A 24,161-nucleotide genomic window follows, 5' to 3' on the forward strand; every position below is an offset into this window, starting at 1 on the left:
AGGCTCTGCGCTGTCAGCACAGAGCACAAGGTGGAGCTGGAACCCAGGAACCCCGAAATCATGACCTGAACCCAAGTTGGACACTCAACCCACTGAACCACCCAGGTGTCTCTTTTTGTTGCATTTTCATGGATACACTTATACTTTTTAGGTTGGGTTACATTTAAATATAATGTATCCTTTTTCCCCCCAGTCAATGGCATTTTAAAATCCGAAATACCTGCCTGGTTGGATCAGGCGATGCATATCTTGCACGGCTCCAAATCAGTCGTGGATCGTGGATCGGTGGGCAGGTGTTGCAAGTTGGAGGAAGTGAGCCTGATTTTCAGAACCCTATCATCTTTGAACTGGTGAAAGCTACTGAGAGAAAAGTGTCAGTAAGGAGAAATGTGTTCAGCGGTTTTGAAAGCTTTCCTCCATACGAAACGACCTACTTCTACCTGTCGGAATCCTTCTGAACCTTTCGATGCTCACCCCAAATGCCAGCTCCTTCAGGAAATAGTCTCTTAGTTATATGAGAAGATATACGTGGGAGATATTTCCAAGTTATTACAAGGTGGAGTTAGTTAGTGAAAGGCGGATTTTATCCTTAAAGCTACCCTCGCTCGTCTCCTGACCTCAGTTTCTCTAAACGTAAAGAAAGTGGTGGCTTAGCCTATCTCTTCCTTCGGTAATTCTACTCCCAGCCTCTACAGATTTCTGCCAAAGCTGCCTTGAAAAGCAACTCTCCTTCCTCAGACCTGCAGGCGGCGGCTCCTCCGCGTTGGCAGCTCAGCAGGGCGGGGCTGAGAAGCCGGAGAAGAGGCGGAGGCTCCGAGGGAAGCGCGGCGCGCAGCCACGTGACTTCCTTCCCAAGGAGCCTCAGCAGCTGGCCTCCCAGCAACCGGTGCGTCCCGCCTAACGACTCCTGCGCCTCCCGGTTGGCCCTCGGGGACGCTTGTGGCAAGGAGGCACCCACGGTCGCGCTGTTCATTGGCTCGAGCTGCCGTCGCTCAGGTGTGTTGCCGGAGCGCCCGCAGGCGGTGCTTCCGGAAGCCCCTCCCATTGGCCGCCGGCTTCGTGGCTGGCTGGCGGAGGCTGTCACTCCCGGGCGGTTTCCCTGTGGCCGCCGCTCAGCTGGGGGCGGGAGGAAGAGGGGCCGGACTGGGGCCTGACGAGCCGCCGCTGCCGCCACCGTCTTCGCGGCTGCTATGACCAGCGGGCGAGGCGCCCTCCGCAGCTCCGCGCAGCGCTAGTCGCGGCCGTGCGCCCGCCGTAGCTGTCTGTCCCCAGCGCAGCCGCTCCCGCGGCTCCCTCGGCTCTTCTCACGCCGCCTGCGAGGCGAGGCGGAGGCAGGATGAAGATGACGGTGGATTTCGAAGAGTGTCTGAAGGACTCGCCCCGCTTCAGGTAACCGGCGAGGCCGCCCAGCGGCGGTCACCCCGGAGCTGCCTCCCCCGGGGGTGGGGGCGTGAAAGCAGGCCCGCTGAGCGCTCCGAGGGCCCTGCAGTCCGCGCCTTCCGACGAGGCCAGCGGCCGTTGTCGCAGCTCGGACCCGGCGAGGGCACTGCAGCCCCAACCGACCCTTGCTGAGGGCTGAGGCTGGGCCGGGAGGGGGACGTCGCCCCCTCGTCCCGTTTCCTCACCCTCTGCCCTGGGGAGGAGCGCCCCAGACGCCGGGAGCACCGTCCGCTTCGAGGAACCAGGGTGCAGCCGCGTCCCCGGAGACTCGTGCCCTTTGCGGGCGCGCGCTCTCGTCCCCTTCCTCTTGCTACTCTTTTCCCCTTCCTTCCGCTCCTTCTTCGTTTCCACTCCCACCCCACCCCCTCTTTGAGGAGCTTGCAGGGCACCCTCTTGCAGTTCACTTAGTTCCTCTTTGCGCTTTTCCGCTCCCCCTTACCCCGGGGAGGAAGGAGTGGGGCGAACTGGGACTGCTGCTGCTTGCGTGTCCCCTGCCAGGGGGGCGCTCCGGGAGGCGCTGGCGGTGGATTTGCACCGGAGTTGGGGGCGGGAGGGCTTTGACCAACCCGCATTCTATGCACCCTGACGCGAGACGGTCTGCTTTTCTTTCCACTTGAGCTCTCCCCGCTGTCGAGAGGTACTGGGCTGAGGGCTGAGGACTAAGAGAAACAGTGCATTTCTGTTTTGAGAACGGAAGTAGGAGGGCCCTGAAGATTGCATGTGTGTTCCTCTTCCAGCAGCGTCCGTCCGGGAGGGCCCCGGATCACACTCGGATGCTCCCAGTGGATCTGTCACGTAAACCGACGTGGTGGCACTCCGATTCACATGGGCTGGCCTGCTTCCCATGTGAGAGGCGGCAGTCCCGAGGGCGTCCAAAGTACTTGTTCTTGACGTTCCGGGCATCCTAGGACACTCTTAATTGTTTTTGGAGAATAGTTTTGATAGATTGTATTTTATGGCCATTTATAAGGCTGTCCTTGGGCCTTAAAAAAAAAAAAAATGCGGCCATAGACTTGAGTTAGACACTGACATTTCTTGAAAGCGCTCCCTGAGCATTGGTGTGTGTGTGCCCGATGATCTCTAGGCCAAGCCTCATTGTAAATTCTTGTATCCTTCTCCTGGGAACTCACTGTTCGTTCTTATCACTGATTTCCCATTCTCTTTTCAGTGAAAAGCAAAGAAAAAGAATTGTAAAACTAAGGAACTCCTACGTCTAAGAGAAAATTTAAGAACGTGTTTTTGTTTTGACTTTTGCTTTTTTTTTGGCGGGGGAGGAGTGTTAATTTTATTTGGAGCTTAGGGCTAGGGCTGTTGCTTGTAAAAAGCTGCATCTGGTTTGATTGCTATTGTTGGTATTAGTTTTTAAAAGTTTTATGCTCCGTGTGAATAAAGGTCCCGGAGGAGACACACATGGGTTGCTTAGGACAGCTCTGTAGGTTACAGTCCAGACTGTGGCGAATGAAGTAATTTTTGAAGTGTACCTCAGAATACTCTGCCTTTTGTGAATTTTATTTATATGACTCAGCCTTTTTTTTTTTTTTTTAAGTTTATTTATTTAGAGAGAGAGAGAGCATGAGCACACAAGCAGGGGAGGGGAAGCGGGGGCGGGAGAGAGAATCCCAAGCAGGCTCCTTGCTGTCAGTGTAGGCCTCCAAGTGTGGCTGGATCCCTCCAACCACAAGATCATGAGCTGAGCAGAAATCAACAATTGGAAGCTTAGCAGACTGAGCCACCCAGGTGCCCCAACTTTTTTTTTTTTTTTAATGAAGTAACAGCGTTTTCCCTCTGGAGAATGTGGCTGTGTGCTCAATTTATTTCACATTTTAAGTTCGATGTTTTAAAAAAAGTTGAGAGAAGTGATAAGGAAATACTTGTAGCCACTGGTTTTGTTCATAGACCATGTGATGTCTCTGTTTTTGAAATCGAAGAATATAAAATAAGAGGGAAAGATACTGATTAAGTTGTATGGAATATTATAGTGAATTTTGTTAAACTTGAATATAATGTCTGTTCAATTTTAATTAAATATTAGAGATTTTTCAAGAGTTGCTTCCAGTATTCCACTTATCGTTGGCTGCAACTTGGGAAGAGAAATCAAGATCCAAAGAACTCTAATATCTGGTATACATTTTTGGAACTAGATTAGATTTGCGAAAGAGGGAAGTACGCTGAGAAGTATAAGTCTCATCATTCACATTCCTAATTTTTCCAGTCTTTCTATAACCCCATTAGTATGAAGTTTGTATAGCATTTGAAAAGAATATTTTAGAGTCTTTTACTCATATGCTTTATGTATAAGAGAAACTTGACTTTTAAGAGTATTGTGCATGTTGTGGGTGATATATTGAATCTTTCATATTAGGTTTGTGAGGGCTGGGCTTCTTTTCTTTCATTTTTGTTTTCTCATAGTAAGGCAGCTACACTATTTATTCCTTGTAGTGTCCTGATCTGTTGTGTTGTTTTTTTTTAAAACTGATTCTTACTTTTATTTTCCTTCACAAGTGAATCTTAAAAAAAATATACAATTTTTTTTAATGTTTATTTTTGAGAGAGAGAGCAAGAGCATGAGCTTGGGTGGGGGGCAGAGGATCTGAAGCAGGCTCCACCCTGACAGCAGAGAGCCTGATGTGGAGCTTGAACCCATGAACTGGGAGATCACAACTGACTCGAAGTCGGATTCTTTTTTTTTTTTTTTTTTTTTTTAATGTTTATTTTTGAGACAGAGAGAGACAGAGCATGAATGGGGGAGGGGCAGAGAGAGAGGGAGACACAGAATCTGAAGCAGGCTCCAGGCTCTGAGCCATCAGCCCAGAGCCTGACGCGGGGCTCGAACTCACGGACCGTGAGATCGTGACCTGAGCTGAAGTCGGGCGCTCAACCGACTGAGCCACCCAGGCGCCCCTCGAAGTCGGATTCTTAACTGACTGAGCCATCCAGGTGCACCTTCACAAACGAATCTTGTGGCATTTAAGTCTGGCGTGGAGACATAACTACCTTGGATACTGTAGAATTGATGCAGAAGGCAGATCTTGCTGAAGAAAAATTTCATCAGTGTTCAAGTGTAAACATTAATTTTCTTGCTAAGTTGATAAGGAAAATAGTGGGGGGATTGGTTGAAGTAGGGAGAGGATGTTACTATTGCAACGTTGTCTTTAGTAATTTGAATAGAGCCAAAGCCAATGGTTACTTTTACGTTCCAAAGCGCATTTTTTTGGTTTTGTTTTTAGATTGGAGGGCACATTTCATTGTGTAATTTTGTGTAAATAAAAATTCCCTTTTTAGTTTTTTAAAAACCAGTCTAAAGGTCAAAATCTTGTTCATCTAAAACTCTACAAGAAAGTACACGTTTAAGTGTACTTTTTTTTTTAAGTGGGAATTTTCCATTTTGACCAACATATCTTGAAGAAGTTTGAATTTGTTTGGACCCTAAATTTTTGTGTAGTTGCTCTTTAAAATTTTATAAAATTAAAAAAAAAATTGTGCTTTTCCTTTACTTAAACATATTATGGTTCATGCAGGAAGTGAATATTTTGTTTGAAACAAAAAGTTGAATGAATTTGCGCTTTCTGAATTCTGAAGCATTTTTGTTCTAACCAGTGTTCAAATGTAAAAATATTGGCATTAGCAAGTCTTTAAAACTTTAGTCTTTACCTGATACATTTATGTTTTATCCTAGCCGGTGTTTATTGTGCACCATTCTGAAGGTTTTCCATTTGTAGTTTCTATTTCAGATATGATCCTTGTTGGAAGGAACTTAGGAAAACCATCTTAAAAAAGATGTTTTGTGGAGAAATGTTTTAATGGGTGAAAGACATTGACATAAGATGTAATTATATATGTATTAGTTATGTTTTGCTCTTAAACTAGTGCCAATCCTGGCTGCATTGCCACTTTACCTTCCATCTTTGAAACAGATCCACTCTTAACAACTGACACTTTACACACGGCAAATATAGTGGGCGAGGGATGAGGGGAAATGTGTTTTCTTTCAGACACAATAGAATGGAATTAATTATAAAGTAGTTTTATCATGAACCAAAATACAGGAATCCTGCTGTTCCCCATTGCAGCTTGTAATTCTTCATTTGATGTAATACCAACTTAAGTTGAACTAAGGAAGAACAAGCTTCTATAATGTGCCAGATTTCATGCTTTTATAGCTATTCTCTCACTGAATGTTAAAATATATTGTGAGGTAGGAATTATCCTCATTTTTAAAATAAAAAAATCCCAAACTCAATCTTTTGAGAAGTTAAATTCACTTAAAAAAAAAAATGTTTATTTATTTTGAAAGAGAGAAAGCTCATGCATGCAGGTGCGAGTGGGGGAGGGGTCTGAAGAGAGGGAGAGAGAATTGCAAGCAGGCTCCACACTCACATGACCTGAGCTGAGATCGAGAGTTGGACACCTAAACTCCTGAGCCACCCAGGTGCCCGTAAATTCACTTTCTTAAAAGTAGATTTTCAAATGGTGGACCTGGAAGTGAATTCACTCTTGTGCTCTCTCTCAAGCCACAGGCATTAATTAGCTGCATTAATTAAATTTGCATTAAGTATGTTTATGATGTTTGTTATCATACAGAAATTTAAAAACTGACTTTTGTGTATTGCCTAGAAAAGTCTCCCCTATCCCATTATTATTTATAGGATATTTTTCTGTCATTTCAAAGTAATTTTTAGTTTTATGTAATGCAACTGGAGTTTAGTTTTGAGAGATCATCTACTTTTCTTTCCTTCCTAATGGAAGCCACTTGTCCTAACACCTTTTATTGAATAATTTTCTCCCTCTTGATTTAATATTACATACATACATACGTATGTATTTTTCTGTATTCTACTCCTTTTCACTAATGTATTTATCTATTCTTCAAATGTCAATATTTACAATACTTTATAGTCTGTTATGATATCTGGTGGGACAAGTTTACCATAATTTTTTTTTTCAGAAATTTACTGACTGTTCTTGAGTATTTTGTATTTGCAGTAGTTTCTTCAATTTCAGAAGAGGGTATGCCTTTTTAATGCATTTTGGCCTAATTTCTTTAAAACTTTTTCTTATGTAAAATTTCAGTGATGATCCAACTATATCTGTTTACAAGAAACATACTTTAGTTTTTTCTTTAACAACCGTTTATTTTTATTTATTTATTTTTAAGTAATCACACCCAGTGTGGGGCTCAAACTCATATAAGAAGCGTACTTTAGAGGTGCCTGGGTGGCTCAGTCAGTTAAGCCCCCGACTCATGATTTGATGATCTCATTGTTCGATGGTTTAAGCCCTGCCTTGGGCTCTGTGCTGACAGCTCAGAGCCTGCAGCCTGCTTTGGATTCTGTAGCTCTGTCTCTCTCTGCCCCTCCCCTGCTCATGCTTTGTCTCTCTCTCTCTCTCAAAAATAAATATATGTTTAAGAAAGTTAAAACAAAAGCATACTTTAGATTCAAAGGTGCAAAAAGATTGGAAGTAAAAGGACAAAAAAGATAACTCATTCAAACAATACTCAAAAGACAGCTGGAATGACTATACTAATGTCAGCTAAAATAAATCTTAAGACAAAAATTACTAAAGATAAAGGACATTTTATAATAATAAAATAGTCGATCCATCAGGAAGACATAACACCTACAAACATGCATTTAGCAGAGCACCAAAATACATAAAGCAAAACTTGACAGAATTGAAGGAACAAATAGAGAGTTGGAGACATAAATATATTTTTTTTAATGTTTATTTTATTTTTGAGAGAGAAAGGGAGACAGAATCGCAAGCAGGCTCTATGCTGCCAGTGCAGAGCCCGATGTGGGGCTTGAATGCACGAATTGTGAAATTATGACCTAAGCCAAGATCAAGGTTGGACACTTAATGGACTGAGCCACCCAGGCACCTCTAAATACATTCAATAATGGGTAGAACAACTAAGCAGAAGATCAACAAGGGAATAGAAGATGTGAACAACAGTATAAACAAACAAGATAATAATAGATATATAATAAATGGCTATATAATAGGTATAATTATAATAGATGTAATTAATAGATATTTATGGAACATGTCATGCAACAAAAGCAGAATTCCCATTCTTCTCAAGTTCACGTGAAACATTTTCCAGCATAGGCTATATGTTAGGCTATTAAACAAGCTTCAGTAAATTTGAAAGTTTTGAAACCATACAAAATATGTTCTTTAACCACAATGAAATGAAATTAGAAATCAGTAACAGAAGAAAATCTGAAAAATTCACAAATGTGTGAAAATTAAGTAACATACTCCAAAGTAACCAATGGATTTGAGAAGAGATCATAAAGGAAATTAGGAAATACTTTAGACAAATGAAAATAAAACCACATACCAAAGCTTATGGGATGCAGCTAAAGCAGTGCCTAGAGGGACATTTATACCTGTAAACACCTGTAAATACCTGTGATCAAACCATCCATCTCAAGCAAACTGATTTCAAAGCAGATGGAGGAAATAAAGAAGACTAGAGCAGAAATAAATGAAAGTTGAGACTCAAAGAACAATAGAAAAAGTCATGAAACCAAAAGTTAGTTTTTCAAAAAGATCAGTAAAATTGACAAGTCTTTAGTTAGACTGACCAAGAAAAAAGAAGACTCAAACTGCTAGATTCAGGAACGAAAGGGAGGCTATTGCTTTGTCCTACAGAAACAGAAAGGGTTATAAGAGAACACTGTAAATAATTCTAACAAGTTAACAAGTTAAGCTAGATGAAATGGATATATTCCTAGAAAGATGCAATTTACTGAAACCAACTCAAGAAGAAATAGAAAATCTAAATAGAGTTGAGAGAGAGAGAGAGAGAGAGAGAGAGAGAGAGAGAGAGACTGAATCAAAAAGCTTCCCCAAAGGAAAAGCCCAGGCCAAGATGGCCTTACCAAAGAATTCTTCCAAGTGTTTAAAGGTGACTAACAATACTCTTTTACAAACTTTTTAAATGAAATAGAAGAGGAGGTGTCACTCAGACCAAGTAATTCTGTGAGGCTAGTATTACCCTGCTACCAAGATACCACAAGAAAACAACAGACTGATATCCCTTATAAATAGTTATAAAAGTCCTTAATAAAATATTGGCAAACCCAATATAGCAATATATAAAAAGGATTGTATATCATGACCAAGTAAGATTTATCCAGGAATGCAAAAATCAGTGAATGTAATATACCACATTAGTAGAATAAAGAGCAAAAACTATGTATTATTTATTTATTTTTTTTATTTGAGAGAGAGAGAGTGAGAGTGTGAGTGAGGGAGAGAGGCAGAGGGGGAGAGGGAGAGAGAATCTCAAGCAGGCTCCACATTCACCATGGAGCCTGATATGGGGCTTGAACCCACGAACCTGGGATCTTGACATGAGCCAAAATGGAGTCGACTGCTCACTCAACTGAGCCACCCAGGCACCTCTGTAATCATTTTAATGGGTACAGAAAAAGCATTTGGCAATCCCACACACTTTCCTGGTGAAAATACTTTCATGGTGAAAATAATAAAGCATGAATAGAGTACTTCCTTAACTTGGTAAAGGATATCTATGAAACATTCCTGGCTAACATCATACTTAAGGGTGAAAGACTAAAAGTTTTCCCTTATGGCCATGAACAAAAGTCTGTCCACTTCTGTTCCACAATGTAGTGGGGGTTATAACCAGAGTATTTGGTGGGAAAGAAAAATAAAAGGTATCTATATAAATAAAGAAATAGTGGGATACCTGGGTGGCTCAGTCAGTTAAGCATCCAACTCTTGATTCAGCTCAGGTCGTGATCTCACAATCTTGGGATCGAGCCCTGTCTTGGGCCCTGTGCTGGGCATGGAGCCTGCTTAAAGTTCTCCTTCCCTCTCCTGCTGCCCCTACCCCGCTCACACATGCTCTCTCTTAAAAAAAAAAAGGTAGTAAAATTGTCTTTACTCTTAGATTATATATCTTGTATATAGAAAATCTTAAGGAATCTACCAAAATCAGTTGAAACTAGTAAGTTCATCAAGGCTGCAGGATGTAAGGTCAGTGTACAAAAGTAATTTGTATTTCTGTGTACTAGCAAAGAAAATCATTCCATTTGACAGTGGCATCAAAAAAGGATAAAATACATGAACATAAATTTAACCAACGAAGTATAAGACTAAACACTGAAAACCATATAATATCACTGAAAGAACTTAAAGACCTAAATAAATGGAAAGATATTCCATGTTCATGGATCAGAAGGCTTAATATTATTAAGATTACAATATTCCAAATTGATCTACAGACTAAACACAACTTCTATCAAAATTTTAGCTAATTTCTGTGAAGATTGGTAAGCTGATCCTAAAATTCATATGGAAATGCAAGTGACCCAGAATAGACAAAACAATCTTGAAAAAGAAGAACAAAATTGGAGGGTTCATTTCCCAGTTTAAAAACATAACAAAGCTAGGGCACCTGGGTGGCTCGGTCAGTTATGTGTCTGACTTTGGCTCAGGTCATGATCTGGTGGTGTGTGAGTTTGAGACCCGTGTTGGGCTCTGTGCTAACAGCTCGGAGCTGGAGCCTGTTTCAGATTCTGTGTCTCCCTCTCTCTCTGTCCCTCCCCTGCTCATACTCTGTCTCTCTCATAAATAAATAAATGAATGAATGAATGAATGAATGAATGAATGAAAAAAGAAGCACTACAAAGCTATTGTAATCAAGACAGTGTGGTATTAGCATTAAAGCAAGATATATATAGATCAATGGAATAGAATTGAGAGTCCAGAGACCCTTACGTTTATGGTAAACCAGGTTTTGACAAGGGCTCCAGCATAATCAGTGAAGAAAGAATAACTTTTTAAACAAATGGTGCTGGAACAACTGGATACCTACATATAACAGAATGAATTTAGACCCCTGTATTGCATCATATGCAAAATTAGGTCAAAATGGATCACAGACCTAAATATAAGAGCTAAAACTATAAAATTCTTAGAAAACATGGAAGTAAATGTTTGTGGCCTTGAATTAGGCAATGGTTTTTTAGATATGATGCCTAAAGTACAAGCAGCTAAAGAAAAAATTGACAAATTGGATTTCATCAACATTTAAAACTTTCGTGCTTCAAAGGACACATCAAGAATGTGAAAAGACAACCTTCGACCTTTAGAGTGGTAGGAAATATTTGCAAATCATTTAAGGGATTTGTATCCAAAGAATATAAAGAACTCTACAACTCAACAATAAGAGCAAATAACCTAATTAAAAATGGACAAAAGATTTGGATAAACATAAGATATACACATGGTCGGTAAGCACATGAAAGCTGCTCATGATCATTGTTCAGCATATATTCAGTAACTATTTTGGGATTCTGTATTGTGAGTCTTCTGGCTTCAAATTGGCTTTACCAGTGCACTTTGAAGACTTAGACTCTGGTCTAAGTGAGTTACTGTTCTTTTTATCTGCCTTTCAGTTGCCAGAATTGTGTTGCTACTGTTGTTATTGCTTCTCTTTTTTGTCTTTGTGGATTAGCGCTTAAAAAAATTTTTTTTCCTGTCATTTTAATTGGACTTTGGAGAAAATGGAGGTAAATGGGTGTATCTAACCTGTAGTATTTAACTGGAAGTTTCTGTGCCGTTGATAGGGCAAAGCATAATTTGTACTGAGAACACTTATTTAGGGTAGTGAATATGGATCAAGTATATAAACTCTAAAAGCAGATGATCTGTTTGACTTCTGTCTTTTTCACTTATTGGTAGTGAGAGACCTTTGGGCAGGTTTCTTAATTTTTCTTAGCCTCCATGAATAAGAATAATACTGTATTTCATAGAAGTAGGTAGGGAGGAACCCACTTAATAATGGTAATTCCCTTTCCTCTTTTGTATCCTTGAAAGGAAGTTTGATGATTTAGTTAAAGATGCTGGGTTTCCTATGTGGAAATAAACTACCAGTTGGGAATGTCTAGAATGCATGAAGAATTAGACATGTTACTTGTATGTATGAAAATCATCTGTGTTGTGGATAATGAAAGACTATAAATAGATGGGCAAACTTCACATAACTTTTAAAAGGAGACCAGTAAAGGTCTTAAAAAAGAGCCATTTATAGATTTTATGTTTGTAGTATTTAAGAAGGTAGAGTGAGCAAAAGAAGAGGAGGAAAAAAAAACAAAATGGAAGACACAATGCCTTAAAGATTTACAACTGAAATGCTGTCAGAGCAAAGGATAAGTAAACTGAGAAGTCATGGAAGAAAACTACTGTGAGGAAATATATGTTTATTTGAGATTACCAGAAGTCTATTTCCTTTGAATTATATCTCTGGAAGGATCTGGAAATTAGATGAGAAGCAATGTGAGTTAAATGACTATATCACTATTCCTATTCCAGAGATGAAGAATTCTCACAGAAAGAGTTGACTAGATTATAATCCTGTAGTAATTTGTATTTTGAATAAGGGGTGCCTGACTGGCTCAGTCAGTGGAGCATGCGACTCTGATCTCAGGGTTGTAAGTTCAAATCCCACATTGGGTAGAGAGATTACTTAAAAAAAAAAAAAAAGTCAGGATTCTTTAATGAAATATAGTTAGTTTTCCCTTTACATTTTTTATATTTTCTGTGATGCCCCAGACATACTCAAATTTACATATAAAAATTTTCACTAATAAAAAAATACAGTGCAGTACACGGTAAAACAGTTCAATTGAAAGGCGGTAAGTAGAGAGGGTACTCAGACAATTAGTATACAGGATTTAACTTTATGTATTTTAGAGTCCCTTTTAGACAAGATGTGTGCAAAGTGTGTATACTAATGCAAAATTAAAATCGATGGAGCTAACCATTTTAATTTTCGTAGTTCTAGCCAGAATTGTGTTCATTTTTAAATAAACAAAACTTCCTGTTGATCTTTTTTTTTTTTTTAACGGTTAACTTGTTGCTTTATGGTTTTACTTTGATTCCCAGTTTTCTGCTTGTTGGGAATCCACCTCTTTGGATTTTTGAGTCAATGTATTACACTAATAATAATAAAGAGACTAGGTTTTATTGGTTATTTTCAGGTAATAGTTTTGTACGGATAAAACAACATACTTCCTAGCACATATATCATTTAATTTGAAGGCATCCTTTGGTATTTCTTTTAGGGTTTATCTGTTGGCTAAGAGTTCTAAGAGTTATCTCAGTTTTTGTCTGAAAGTGACTTTGTTTTTCTTTGATGTTGGAAGGCTATTTCCCAAAGCATGGAATAGTAAGTTGGCTTTTTTTTTTTTTTTTTTTTTGGAACAATGTCGTTTCATTGTCTTTTGTTTGCTTTTTCTGCCTTTATTATTTATGTTACAAGTTTTATTAGTCTTTTTGTTGCTCTTTTGAGGATAATGTATCTTTTTTTCCTCTGCTGTTTTTTAAGATTCTTTTTCTTTGACTGGTTTCAGCAATTTTACTATCATGTATGTAGGTGTAGTTTCTGTTTTATTCATCCTGTTTGAGGCTTGTAGTTTCTTCATTCGGCATACGGTGGGGTTTGCAGGGTATGTCTTTCATCAGTTTGTAAAATTCCTGGCTATTACCTCTTTAAATATTTCCTGCTTCTGCTTTTACTTTTTTCTCTCCTTCTGACACTCAGTTACATATATGTTAGAGTCTTTTGTTGTGTCCTTCATGTCTCTCATATTATTTTCTGAAAGGATACACTTCACAGAAAAGTAGAATATTGTCTATTGATCTATATTCCTGTTTTTTAAGCTCCTCTTCTACTGTGTATAATCTGCTGTTAAACCTATTTGTATAGGTTCTTCAATTGTGTTTTCCACTTGTAGAAATTTCATGTTTTTTTTTTAATAGATTCTTCTTTGGTGAAAATTGCCACCTTTTCATCTGTTTCTTGAATATTTTTCTCAGGCTTCATGAATATATTATTGCTACTTTTAGTGTCTTATGAAACCAATATTTAGTTCATCTGTGTGTCTCTTTCTATTTGTTTTTTATTCTTTCTTTCTTCTTCTTTACTTTTTTTTTAGTGGGCCAGCAATTTGATTTTTTTTTTTTTCAACGTTTATTTATTTTTGGGACAGAGAGAGAGCATGAACGGGGGAGGGGCAGAGAGAGAGGGAGACACAGAATCGGAAACAGGCTCCAGGCTCTGAGCCATCCGCCCAGAGCCCGACGCGGGGCTCGAACTCACGGACCGCGAGATCGTGACCTGGCTGAAGTCGGAGGCTTAACCGACTGCGCCACCCAGGCGCCCCTAGCAATTTGATTTAATGCTGTACATTCTATATAAAAAATTATAAATGCTCTGGGTGATGTTATTCTCTATAGAGCATTCACTCTTTCCTTTGTAGGTAGATAGAGTAGCAGATGATCATCTTAGTTCAATGATGGAATAAGCATTATTAGTTTCCTATTGCTGCTCTAACAAATTATCCTAAATGTAGTGGCCTAAAACAACAGAAATTCATTATCTTACGTTCCTTTCAATACTAATACTGGTCTCACTTGGCAAAAATCAAGGTGTTGGCAGGATTGCATTCCTTTCTAGAAGGTCTAGAAGAGAATTTTTTTTTTTTTTTTTTGCCTTTCCTGGTATCAAGAGGCTGTCCACATTGCTTGGCTTATGACACCCTTCTATTTTGAGAGCCAGCAATTACTGGGGCACTCTCTGTTCTGCCTCCCTCTTTCACTTTATAAAGACCCTTGTGGTAATAATGTTGGGCCTGCTTTGATAATTCCAGGATAATCTCTCCATCCCAAGTTACATGATTGTCAATGCTTTTTAAAAAAAATTTTTTTTATTTAATTTATTTTTTAGATTTGCATCCAAGGTGGTTAGCATATAGTACAACAATGATTTCAGGAGTAGATTCCTTAATGCTCCTTACTGATTTGGCCCATCCTTCTCCCATAATCCCTCCAGTAATCCTTTGTTCTCCATATTTAAGAGTCTCTTATGTTTTGTCCCCCTCCCTGTTTTTTTATTATTTTTGCTTCCCTTCCCTTATGTTCATCTGTTTTGTGTCTTAAAGTCCTCATATGAATGAAGTCATGTGATATTTGTCTTTCTCTGACTACTTTTCTCCTAGCATAATACCCTCCCAGTTCCATCCACGTAGTTGCGAATGGCAAGATTTCATTCTTCTTTTTGATTGCCAAGTAATACTCCATTTGTGTATGTGTGTGTGTGTGTGTGTGTGTGTGTGTTTATACACACACACCATATCTTCTTTATCCATAGGTGATTATCAATGTTAATTCTATGTGCTGCTTTACTTCATCTTTACAGCTTTATTTATTTTCATCTTTATTTATAGGTTTAGGGGATTAGGATGTTGATATCCTTAGCGGACCATTATTCCATCACCATAATTCCTCCCTCTGGCTCTCAAAGATTCACCTCTCACCTACATGCAAAATATATATATTTTAAAGTTTTTTTTTTTTTTACATTTATTTATTTTTGAGAGACAGAGTGAGACAAAGTGAGAGTGGGGGAGGGGCAGAGAGACAGGGAGACACAGGATTGGAAGCAGGCTCCAGGCTCTGAGCTGTCAGCACAGAGCCCGATGTGGGGCTCGAACCCACAGACCATGAGATCATGACCTGAGTCGAAGTCGGATGCTCAACCGACTGAGCCACCCAGGCACCCCTATATGCAAAATATATTCACCCCATCCTAACATCCCCAAAAGTCTCAACTCTTGCAGTTTGTATTACCTTATAATCATATTGCAAATTATTGGCAGTTTTGGTATTTTTTTTTTTTATTTAGTGCTATGTTGTAAATTTTCAATATTGCTAGAAAGATTTTATGATTAAAATATGGTTGTATCATATGTTTTATCAAGATGTTATAGTGTAACACTTATTGCTTATATCTGTTTTGGATATGTTGGTCCCCCACTTTTCTGGAGTATAGATAATATGGTAGCTAATAATCTCATGTTACTTACTTTTTTGAAGAGTGTAGGCAAATCGTCTTGTAGAATATCCCACATTCTGAATTTTCTGATTGTTTACTCTGGATAGATTCAGTTTGCACATTTTTGACAAGAATATTCATAGGTGGTGATGTAGTGTTTTCATCAGGAAGCCAATGAAGTTTGGTTGTTTTCTACAATAAGAAGACATATGGGTCACTAATTTGGGTCACTGGTGCTAGGGTGGGGGCCAGAGGGCGGGAGAGGATTGTAGATCAGACGCCTTGAGGTGGGAAAGAACTTAATTTTCAAGGAGCAAAAAGAAGGCTAGTGTGGGTTGGAGCAGAGTGAGCAAGGGGAAGAGTGGTAGGAGATAAGTTCAGAGAGATAGCAGGGATCAGATCATGTTAGGCCTTATAATTCATCCATAGAAAAAAGTTTGGATTTTATGAATAGTGGGATAGGAAGCCATTAGAAATCTCTTTTAGCAGTGGTGAGCAATTATAAGGCTTATGTTTTAAAAATATTTTGACTACTGTTTGGGAAGTGAGTTGTAAAGAGGCAGAAGTGACTATAGAGAGACCAGTTAGGGAAGTCATTGCAGGAAACTAGTTATTAGGCTAGGCCAGGCAAGAGATAATTTGGTAGAGAGTGGAGATAATTTTTGTGGTAGAATCAATAAGAATTGCTGTTGAATTTTTTGTAGGAAATTAAAAGAATAAACGTGACGTTTTTGGCTTTAGCAACTGTGTGAGTAGGGGTATTGCTTACTGATAAGGGGAAGGCAAGGGAAGAACAGGTTTTGGGTAAAAAATCAAGAATTTAATTTTTGTACTTGTTGAGTTTGAGATAAACACCCAGCTGGAGCTAGTAAGCAGAATTGGCACTTCTGTGCAGCCTTTTGTAATTTTACTTTGCAAACTGATATGGTCACATCTCACACTCCTTTTTAGATTATACATAAACTCTCTGGTAATAGAGGCTTCTGGTGTCTTTGTATCCTTTAACTCAGCACACTTCCTTGAACACAAGTGTTAGGCTACAGATTTTTTGTTTAAATTTATTTATTTTGAGAGAGTGAGAGAGTGTGTGCACATGAACAGGGAAGGGGCAGAGAGAGAAGGAGAGAGAGAATCCCCACTAGGCTCCACAGTCAGCACAGAGCCCAATGGGGGACCTGATCCCATGAACCATGAGATCATGACCTGAGCCGAAATCAAGAGTCCAGCGCTTAACCAACTGAGCCACCAAGGAGCCCCTAGGCTACAGACATTTATTGCCAAAATTACTTTCATAAAATAGTCTTATATTCTTCATTTTCACATAACATACTCTAATTTTTATTTTAGAACTTTTTTGTTACTGTACTATTGATGAATTGCAGAACTGTAAGTAATATATGAATTGTTTAAATTTTCTTTTCCAATGTAGTAATTAAGTCAAACCAAAATCTTTAGGTCCTCTAAAGGACCTAAAGATTGTCAGGATGTCATAGTTTTTAAGGGACTCTGACTAGTCTCTTTCTAGGTTACCAACATATTTATATGTGGGGGTTTCTAAGGAGATACTATAATTTAACAAACTGAACTATTTAGAGAATTAAGTCTTGTTGCACATGTATAGAAAATTTAATAAATGTGTCATATCCTGTCACCTTGATAAACTCTTAATTTTTCAGTTGAATGTCTACTTATAAAATCCAAGTCTTTTTGAAACTGTTGTCCCTGGATCACATGAATCAGAATGAGATATTTGAAAAAAAAAATGTAACTAAAGCTCCTTAGTAACTATAATTGTTAAGATGTTATAACAGTTGAGAAATCACTGGAATAAGTGTGTTTTTCTAAGGTAACTTTTAAAGTGTATACTTATTTGGAGATATATGAGCCTTTTTTTTCTTAAAGTTTGTTTAGTGGGGGGAGGGACAGAGAGAGAGAATCCCAAGCAGATTTCTTGTTGTCAGTGCAGAACCCGAAATGGGGCTTGATCTCATGAACCATGAGATCATGACCTGAGCAGAAATCAAGAGTCTGACGCTTAACCAACAGAACCACCCAGGTGCCCCTGGAGATATATGATTTAAAAATTTTTGTCAGTGGTTACTTTAAATCGTGTTCTAGTTTATCTATTGCTATGTAATAAACCAACCTAAAATTTAGTTACTTAAACCAACCATTTAGGAAAAAAAACAACCATTTTATTTTGCTCATGGTGTATAGGTCAGGTGTTTGGAATGGTTTTGGCTGGATGGTTCATCTATGATCCATGTTCTGATAGCTGGGTGGCTGAGGCTGTAAGATCCACTTTCATATCTGCTGCCCTGGTTCTTCTTGGTCTTTCTGCTTTCTCTTCACATGGCATTTCATCCTTCAGAGCTTTCCCTTGTGCCCAGGCTTCTCACAGCATGTTTAGTGTTAGGGTAATTGCACTTACATGGCAGCTCATTTTTGTTTGTTTGTTTGTTTATTTATTTCTTTTAGTAATTTCTGCACCCAATGTGGGGCTCCAACTCATGGCCCTGAGATCAAGAGTTGCACGCTCTTCCTACTGAGCCAACTAGGCACCCTTTGGCAGCTCATTTTTAAGAGACAGGAAGTTGAAGCTACCAGGCCAATTAAAGGCTAAGTTTGGAAAACACACATTATTTCTACTATATTCTTTTAGAGCAGTCACAGGGGCCACCCAGATTTAAGGGAGTAGGGAAATAGACTCCATATCTTGCTGGAGGAATGATAAGATCATGTTGTAGATGCCCATGTGTCGCCATCTTTGGAAAATATCGTCTGCTGAACATTGTGTCCAGAAATATCTAAGAAATCATTAAGATGCAATAAGATCGCATATTTAAAGCTACAGCAAGCAGGCTTTATCTGCCACACTGGCAATTTTAAGAGTTCCCATTGCTGGGGAAAGTTTAGGGAAATAGTCCTCATACTGTTGGAAAGCGTGTAGTTTGGTAGAGCTTTTTCTTTTTGATTTTTTAAAGTTTTATTTATTTAAATAATCTCTATACCCAACATGAGGCTTGAACTAACGACCCCGAGATCAAGGGTCACACACTTTTCTGACTGAGCCAGCTAGGTATCCCCAGGTGGAGCTTTTTCAAAGGACAAAGTAGTAAAATATCTCAGAACTTAAAAATACATACTTTGTTTCAACGTTTTTATATCAAGGAAATTCTTCTAAGGAATGAAAGAAAAATGTCAAAGTTATATGAACAAGGATATTTATTTGATTATATATAGAAAAAATTGTGCAAGTAGAAGTTCACTAAGAGCACTGTTTAAATGTAATGATAGCTAACAAAGTACTCTTATATGTACTAGGGCCATCTGAAGTACTTTAATGTTTATTTTTTTTAATTCTTTTTTTTTTTAAGTGTTTTGAAATGTTTATTTTTGAGAGGGGGGAAGGGGCAGAGAGAGAGGGAGACACAGAATCTGAAGCAGGCTCTAGGCTCTGAGTGGTCAGCACAGAGCCTGACGCGGGGCTTGAACTCACAAACTGTGAGATCATGACCTGAAGTCGGATGCTCAACCGACTGAGCCACCCAGGTGCCCCTAATGTTTATTTATTTATTTAAAAAAAATTTTTTTTAACGTTTATTTATTTTTGAGACAGAGAGAGACACAGAGCATGAACGGGGGAGGGGCAGAGGGAGAGGGAGACACAGAACTGGAAGCAGGCTCCAGGCTCTGAGCCATCAGCCCAGAGCCTGACGCGGGGCTCGAACTCACGGACTGTGAGATCGTGACCTGAGCTGAACTCGGACGCCTAACCGACTGAGCCACCCAGGCGCCCCCTTAATGTTTATTTATTTTGAGAGAGAGAGAGAGAGACAGTGCAAGCAGGGGAGGGAGGGGCAGAGAGAGAGGGAGACATAGAATCTGAAGCAGGCTTCAGGCTCTGAGCTGACAGCACAGAGCCCAATGTGGGGCTGGAACTCACAAACCATGAAATCATGACCTGAGCTGAAGTCGGACACTTAACTGGCTGAGCCACCCAGGCACCCCTCATCTGAAGTACTTTATATGACCTGTGCAGTGATGGAGGATCCCACTCTTAGAAGGGCCCTGTGGTTTAATACTCTACTGTTACTATTTTGAAATTCTTAATTTTTATTTTTTTAATTTCTATATATATATTTTTTTTTAGAGAAACTTTTTTTTTTAAAGTTTATTTATTTATTTTGAGGGAGAGTGAGTGAGGGAGGGAGGGAGGGAGGGAGGGGCAGAGAGAAAAGGAGAGAGAATCCCAAGCAGTCCCTTTGCTGTTAGCACAGTGCCCCATGTGGGACTTGAACCCACAAACTGTGAGATCATGACCTGAGCCCAAGTCAGATGCTTAATTGACTGAACCATCCAGGTGCCCTAGTTTTTGCCTTTTTAAAGTTGAAAAAAAACAAAAGATAATTTCATGACACAGAAAATTAGACAGAAATTTCAGTGTCTATAATTAATGTTTTTTTGGAACACAGCCATGCTTATTTCTTTACATGTATATTTTTTAATGTTTATTTATTTTTGAGAGAGAGAGAGTGAGAGAGAGAGAGCGTGCGTGTGCGCGAGCGAGTGAGCGGGGTAGGGGCAGGGAGGGAGGGAGACACAGAATTTGAAGCAGGCTCCAGGCTCTGAGCTGTCAGCACTGAATCTGATGTGGGGCTCGAACCCACAGACCATGAGATCATGACTGAGCCAAAGTCAGACACTTAACCACCTGAGCCACCCAGGTGCCCCTTGGCTTTTTTTTTTTTTTTTAAGTTTTATTTATAATGATCAGTGCTATTGGTAAAGAAAAAAACCCCAAACATATTAGTGAAAAATTGCGGCATTATATTCTTCCCCTTTACCCTGTGCCCCCACAGCTTTCTTTTTAATTTCCTTTCTTTGTTTGTTTTTAGCAAATATTATTTTTGTTAAGTTTTAATTCCAGTATAGTTAACATACATATTAGTTTTAGGTATACAATGTAGTGATTCAGCGATTCTATACATTACTCAGTACTCATTAAGTGTTCTCTTTAATCCCCATCACCTATTTCATCCATTCCCCCCCCACCCCATACTTCCCCTCTAGTCACCATCAGTTTGTTGTCTGTGTAGTTGAGAGACCGTTTTTTGGTTTGTCTGTTTTTTTCCCCCTTTTTTCATTTGTTTTGTTTCTTAAATTCCAAATATGAGTGAAATAATATGTTATTTGTCTTTGTTTGGCTAAGTTATTACATTTAGCATTATACTTTCTAGATCTGTCCATGTTGTTGCAAATGGCAAGATTTCACTCTTTTTTATGGCTGAATGATATTCCATTGTATATATGCACCACATCTTCTTCAGTAGACACTTGGGCTGCTTTCATAATTTGGCTATTGTAAATAATGCTGCAATAAACATAGGGGTGCATGTATCTTTTCGAATTAGTGTTTTTATATTCTTTGGGTAGTGGAATTACTGGGTCATATGGTAGTTCTATTTTTAATTTTTTAAAACTTTATTTATTCTCAGACAGTGAGGGCATGCAAGCCGGGAGGGGCAGAAAGAGAGAATTCCAAGCAAGCTCTGCACTGAAAGCACAGAGCCTGATGTGGGACTTGAACTCACAAAGTATGAGATCATGACCTGAGCTAAAGTTGGACACTTAACTGACTGAGCCTACCCAGGCGCCACATTTTTAATTTTTTGTAGAATCTCCATATTATTTTCCAGAATGGTTGTACCAGTTCGCATTCCCACCAACAGTGCATAAAGGTTCCTTATTCTCTACATCCTCGCCAACACTTGTTTTTTCTTGTGTTTTTGATTTTAGCCCTTCTGACAGGTGTGAGGTGATATCTCATTGTGGTTTTGATTTGCATTTCTCTGATGATAAGTGATGTTGAACGTCTTTTCATATGTTTGTTGGCTATCTGTATGTCTTCTTTGGAGAAATGTCTGCTCATGTCTTCTATCAATTTTTAATTGGGTTATTTCGGTTCTTTGATGTTGAGTTGTAGAAGTTCTTTATATATTTTGGATACTAACCCTTTATCAGCTTTATCAATTGCAGGTATCTTCTCCCATTCAGTAGGTTGTTTTAGTTTTGTTGGCTGTTTTCCTTTGCTACACAAGCTTTTGATGTTGATATAATCCCAATAGCTTATTTTTGGTTGTGTTTCCCTTGCTTCAGGACACATGTCTAGAAAAATATTGCTATGGCTGATGTCAAAGAAATTACTGCCGCTGCTCTTGCTGCTCTCCTCTAGGATTTTTATGGTTTCAGGTCTCACATTTAGGTCCTTAATCCATTTTGAGTTTGTTTTTGTGTATGGTGTAAGGAAGTGGTCTAATTTCATTCTTTTGCATGTAGTTGTCCAGTTTTCCCAACATCATTTGTTGAGGAGACTTTTTTCCCATTGTATATTCTTGGCTTGTTTGTCAAAGATTAATTGACCATATGATTGTGGGTTACTTCTGGGCTTTCTATTGTGTTCCATTGATCTATATGTCTGTTTTTGTGCCAGTACCATACTGTTTTCATTACTACAGCTTTGTAGTATAACTTGAAATTTGGGACTGTGAAACCTCCAGTTTTGTTTTTCTTTTTCAAGATTGCTTTGGCTATTTGAGATCTTTCGTGGTTCCAATGAATTTTAGGATTGTTCTAGTTATGTGAAAAATGCTGTTGGTGTCTTGATAGAAATTACATGAAATCTGTATTGATTTGGGTAGTATGGATAGTTTAACAATATTTCTTGTTAATATTTAGGCACATTTGCTTGCTCTGTCTTACACACACACATACATGTATATACACATAGCACATACATAAAAAAAATGCTCAGTATGCATCTCCTGAAAATAAGGACATTCTCCCTCATAACTACATTTATAACACTAATAATAGTAATTATATCTTCAGATTTTCCCAACTGTGCAAATAATGCCTTGTATAAGTAAGTTTTTCCCACAGCATCTAATCAAGGTTTATGCAGTGGGTTGCTTTTGTATTACCAGAAGCTGAATGTACATTTTTGATTCTTTTTTTTTTTTTAAGTTTGTTTATTTATTTAGAGAGAGAGAAAGAGCGTGAGCAGAGAGGGACCAGAGAGAGAGAGGGAGAGAGAGAATCCGAAGCAAGCTCCGTGTCATCAGTGCAGAGCCCGACTCGGGGCTCGATATTACAAACTGTAAGATCGTGACTTGGGCCAAAATCAAGAGTCGGACACTTGACTGACCGAGCCACCAAGGCTGTCCCATTTTTGATTCTTTTAATCCATTATCTCTCACTGGGATGAATTAGCTGTTAAAAAAATACTGGAGCTAGTATTATGGAGCTAGGAGAGGTCTCAGTCATGTCAGAGGCCTTGATTTGGATAAGGGCCAAATTATGCAAGATTTAATGTCATGTTAAAGATTTTGGTGAATCATCATTGAAACAGTGGGAAGCTCTTAAAACAGATGTGATGTGTTCAAAGTTGGATAGTTCATATAACATTAACTTTTGAGGCAAGATATTTTAGTATATCACAATTTGGTACAAAATGAGATAGCCTTGAACAAAACTGTAAAAAATAAATTTTTGAGACAATCTGGGAAAATCAAACGTGAAAAAAGTATGACATATTTGATGGAATTATTCTTATATATGATAATGATAAAGAGATTCCATTAAAAATTCTTTACTTATTGAAGATCAATAAAATACAACATCTGAGATTTGCTTTAAAGTATATCAACAGGAAACAGTTAGGACTATATGAAATAAGAATGGCCATGTTTCAGTTGTTGAAACCAGATAGTTCATGGGTATGTAGGAGTGCATCAGATACTTTGCTCTATTTTTATGTGTGTTTTGTGTCATAAGAGATTAAAAAGCCATAACCATTGACACTCATTTTTTTACTTGAAAAATGAACTAGAAGGGTTAATTTACATGTGAAAATTGTCTGGTATTCAAAACTTCTATTATTTTCCAGAGGAATTCTTTACATATAGTGTCGAAATATATATCAAAAAAACATTTCTAAATATTTGATTAGAAAAAAATTCTTAGCGAATATGTTTCTGAATCTCTTGAGAAGAACCCAGTATTTTAGAATATTAAGAAATGGTCTTGTTCTTACAGTATTTATTTAAAAACTGCAATCTTTTAATTATGGAAGAAAGCTAGCTATGACAATAGAAAAATTCTGTACAAATTACAAAACTTTTAATTCAAACAAACCACCACTCAGAGTTGTAGAACGCTGTTGTGGAGATTTCTTGCTTATCAATCAGCTATTGTGTAAATTATGTGTAATCTTCCCTATGAATACAGCATTAATGCATTACTAGTACTGCTTTACTATGATTCCAAGAAATATAAACAATGGCATCTCTTTTGATTTGAATCCAGCAGCTGCATTCTGGCCACAGGTGCTGGTAGTGGTCATTGAAGTAAAAATATGACAATGTTAGAAGGTAGCATTTGATTCTAAGAAAGGAAGTTAACAGATGACTTAGTGTCAAGGCCTTTGTCCTCTATATTAAGAATGTTTTCTTTTTCTTTTAAATGTTTCATTGATTATTTGAAAAGCCATCCATGTGGTCAAATAAGCAATTTTTAGCAGAGGTGCACATCAGAATGATCTGGGGAGCTTTTTCCATAATACCTTTGTTTGGACTCTGATCCAGACCTACTGAATCATAACTTTTGGGGCAGAGATACTTTAAAAGCCTTTTTAGATGGTTGTGATCTGAACCTTTACTCAAGGACTATTGCTCTAGCATTGTCAGAATTCTTTTTTTAATATATATAAATAGATAGTAATAAAGCACAGTGATTTTCAGTCTTTGTTTTAAAATTTATTTTTAGTTTTATTTTTTTAAGATTTTAT

At 38.5% G+C, this 24,161-nt stretch overlaps 1 protein-coding gene across 12 annotated transcripts in view; it reads left to right on the forward strand.

Annotated features, from left to right (window-relative positions):
- The first annotated feature begins 1,044 nt into the window (after positions 1–1,044).
- ACAP2 (ArfGAP with coiled-coil, ankyrin repeat and PH domains 2) overlaps positions 1,045–24,161 on the forward strand; it is a 151,290-nt gene continuing 128,173 nt past the window's right edge. For 7 of the 12 annotated variants that reach the window (XM_045502532.1, XM_045502538.1, XM_045502544.1 and 4 more), the window contains exon 1: positions 1,088–1,389. In XM_045502532.1, coding sequence (XP_045358488.1) covers positions 1,337–1,389 — 53 coding nt within the window. In that variant the 5' untranslated portion in view covers positions 1,088–1,336. Of the gene's footprint in view, positions 1,390–1,919; positions 2,078–24,161 lie in introns of those variants that run through there. The other 5 variants (XM_045502533.1, XM_045502539.1, XM_045502542.1 and 2 more) reach the window with 4 other exon arrangements.

The sequence above is a fragment of the Leopardus geoffroyi genome, chromosome C2 (assembly GCF_018350155.1).
Source record: "Leopardus geoffroyi isolate Oge1 chromosome C2, O.geoffroyi_Oge1_pat1.0, whole genome shotgun sequence".
NCBI classification, from domain to species: domain Eukaryota; kingdom Metazoa; phylum Chordata; class Mammalia; order Carnivora; family Felidae; genus Leopardus; species Leopardus geoffroyi.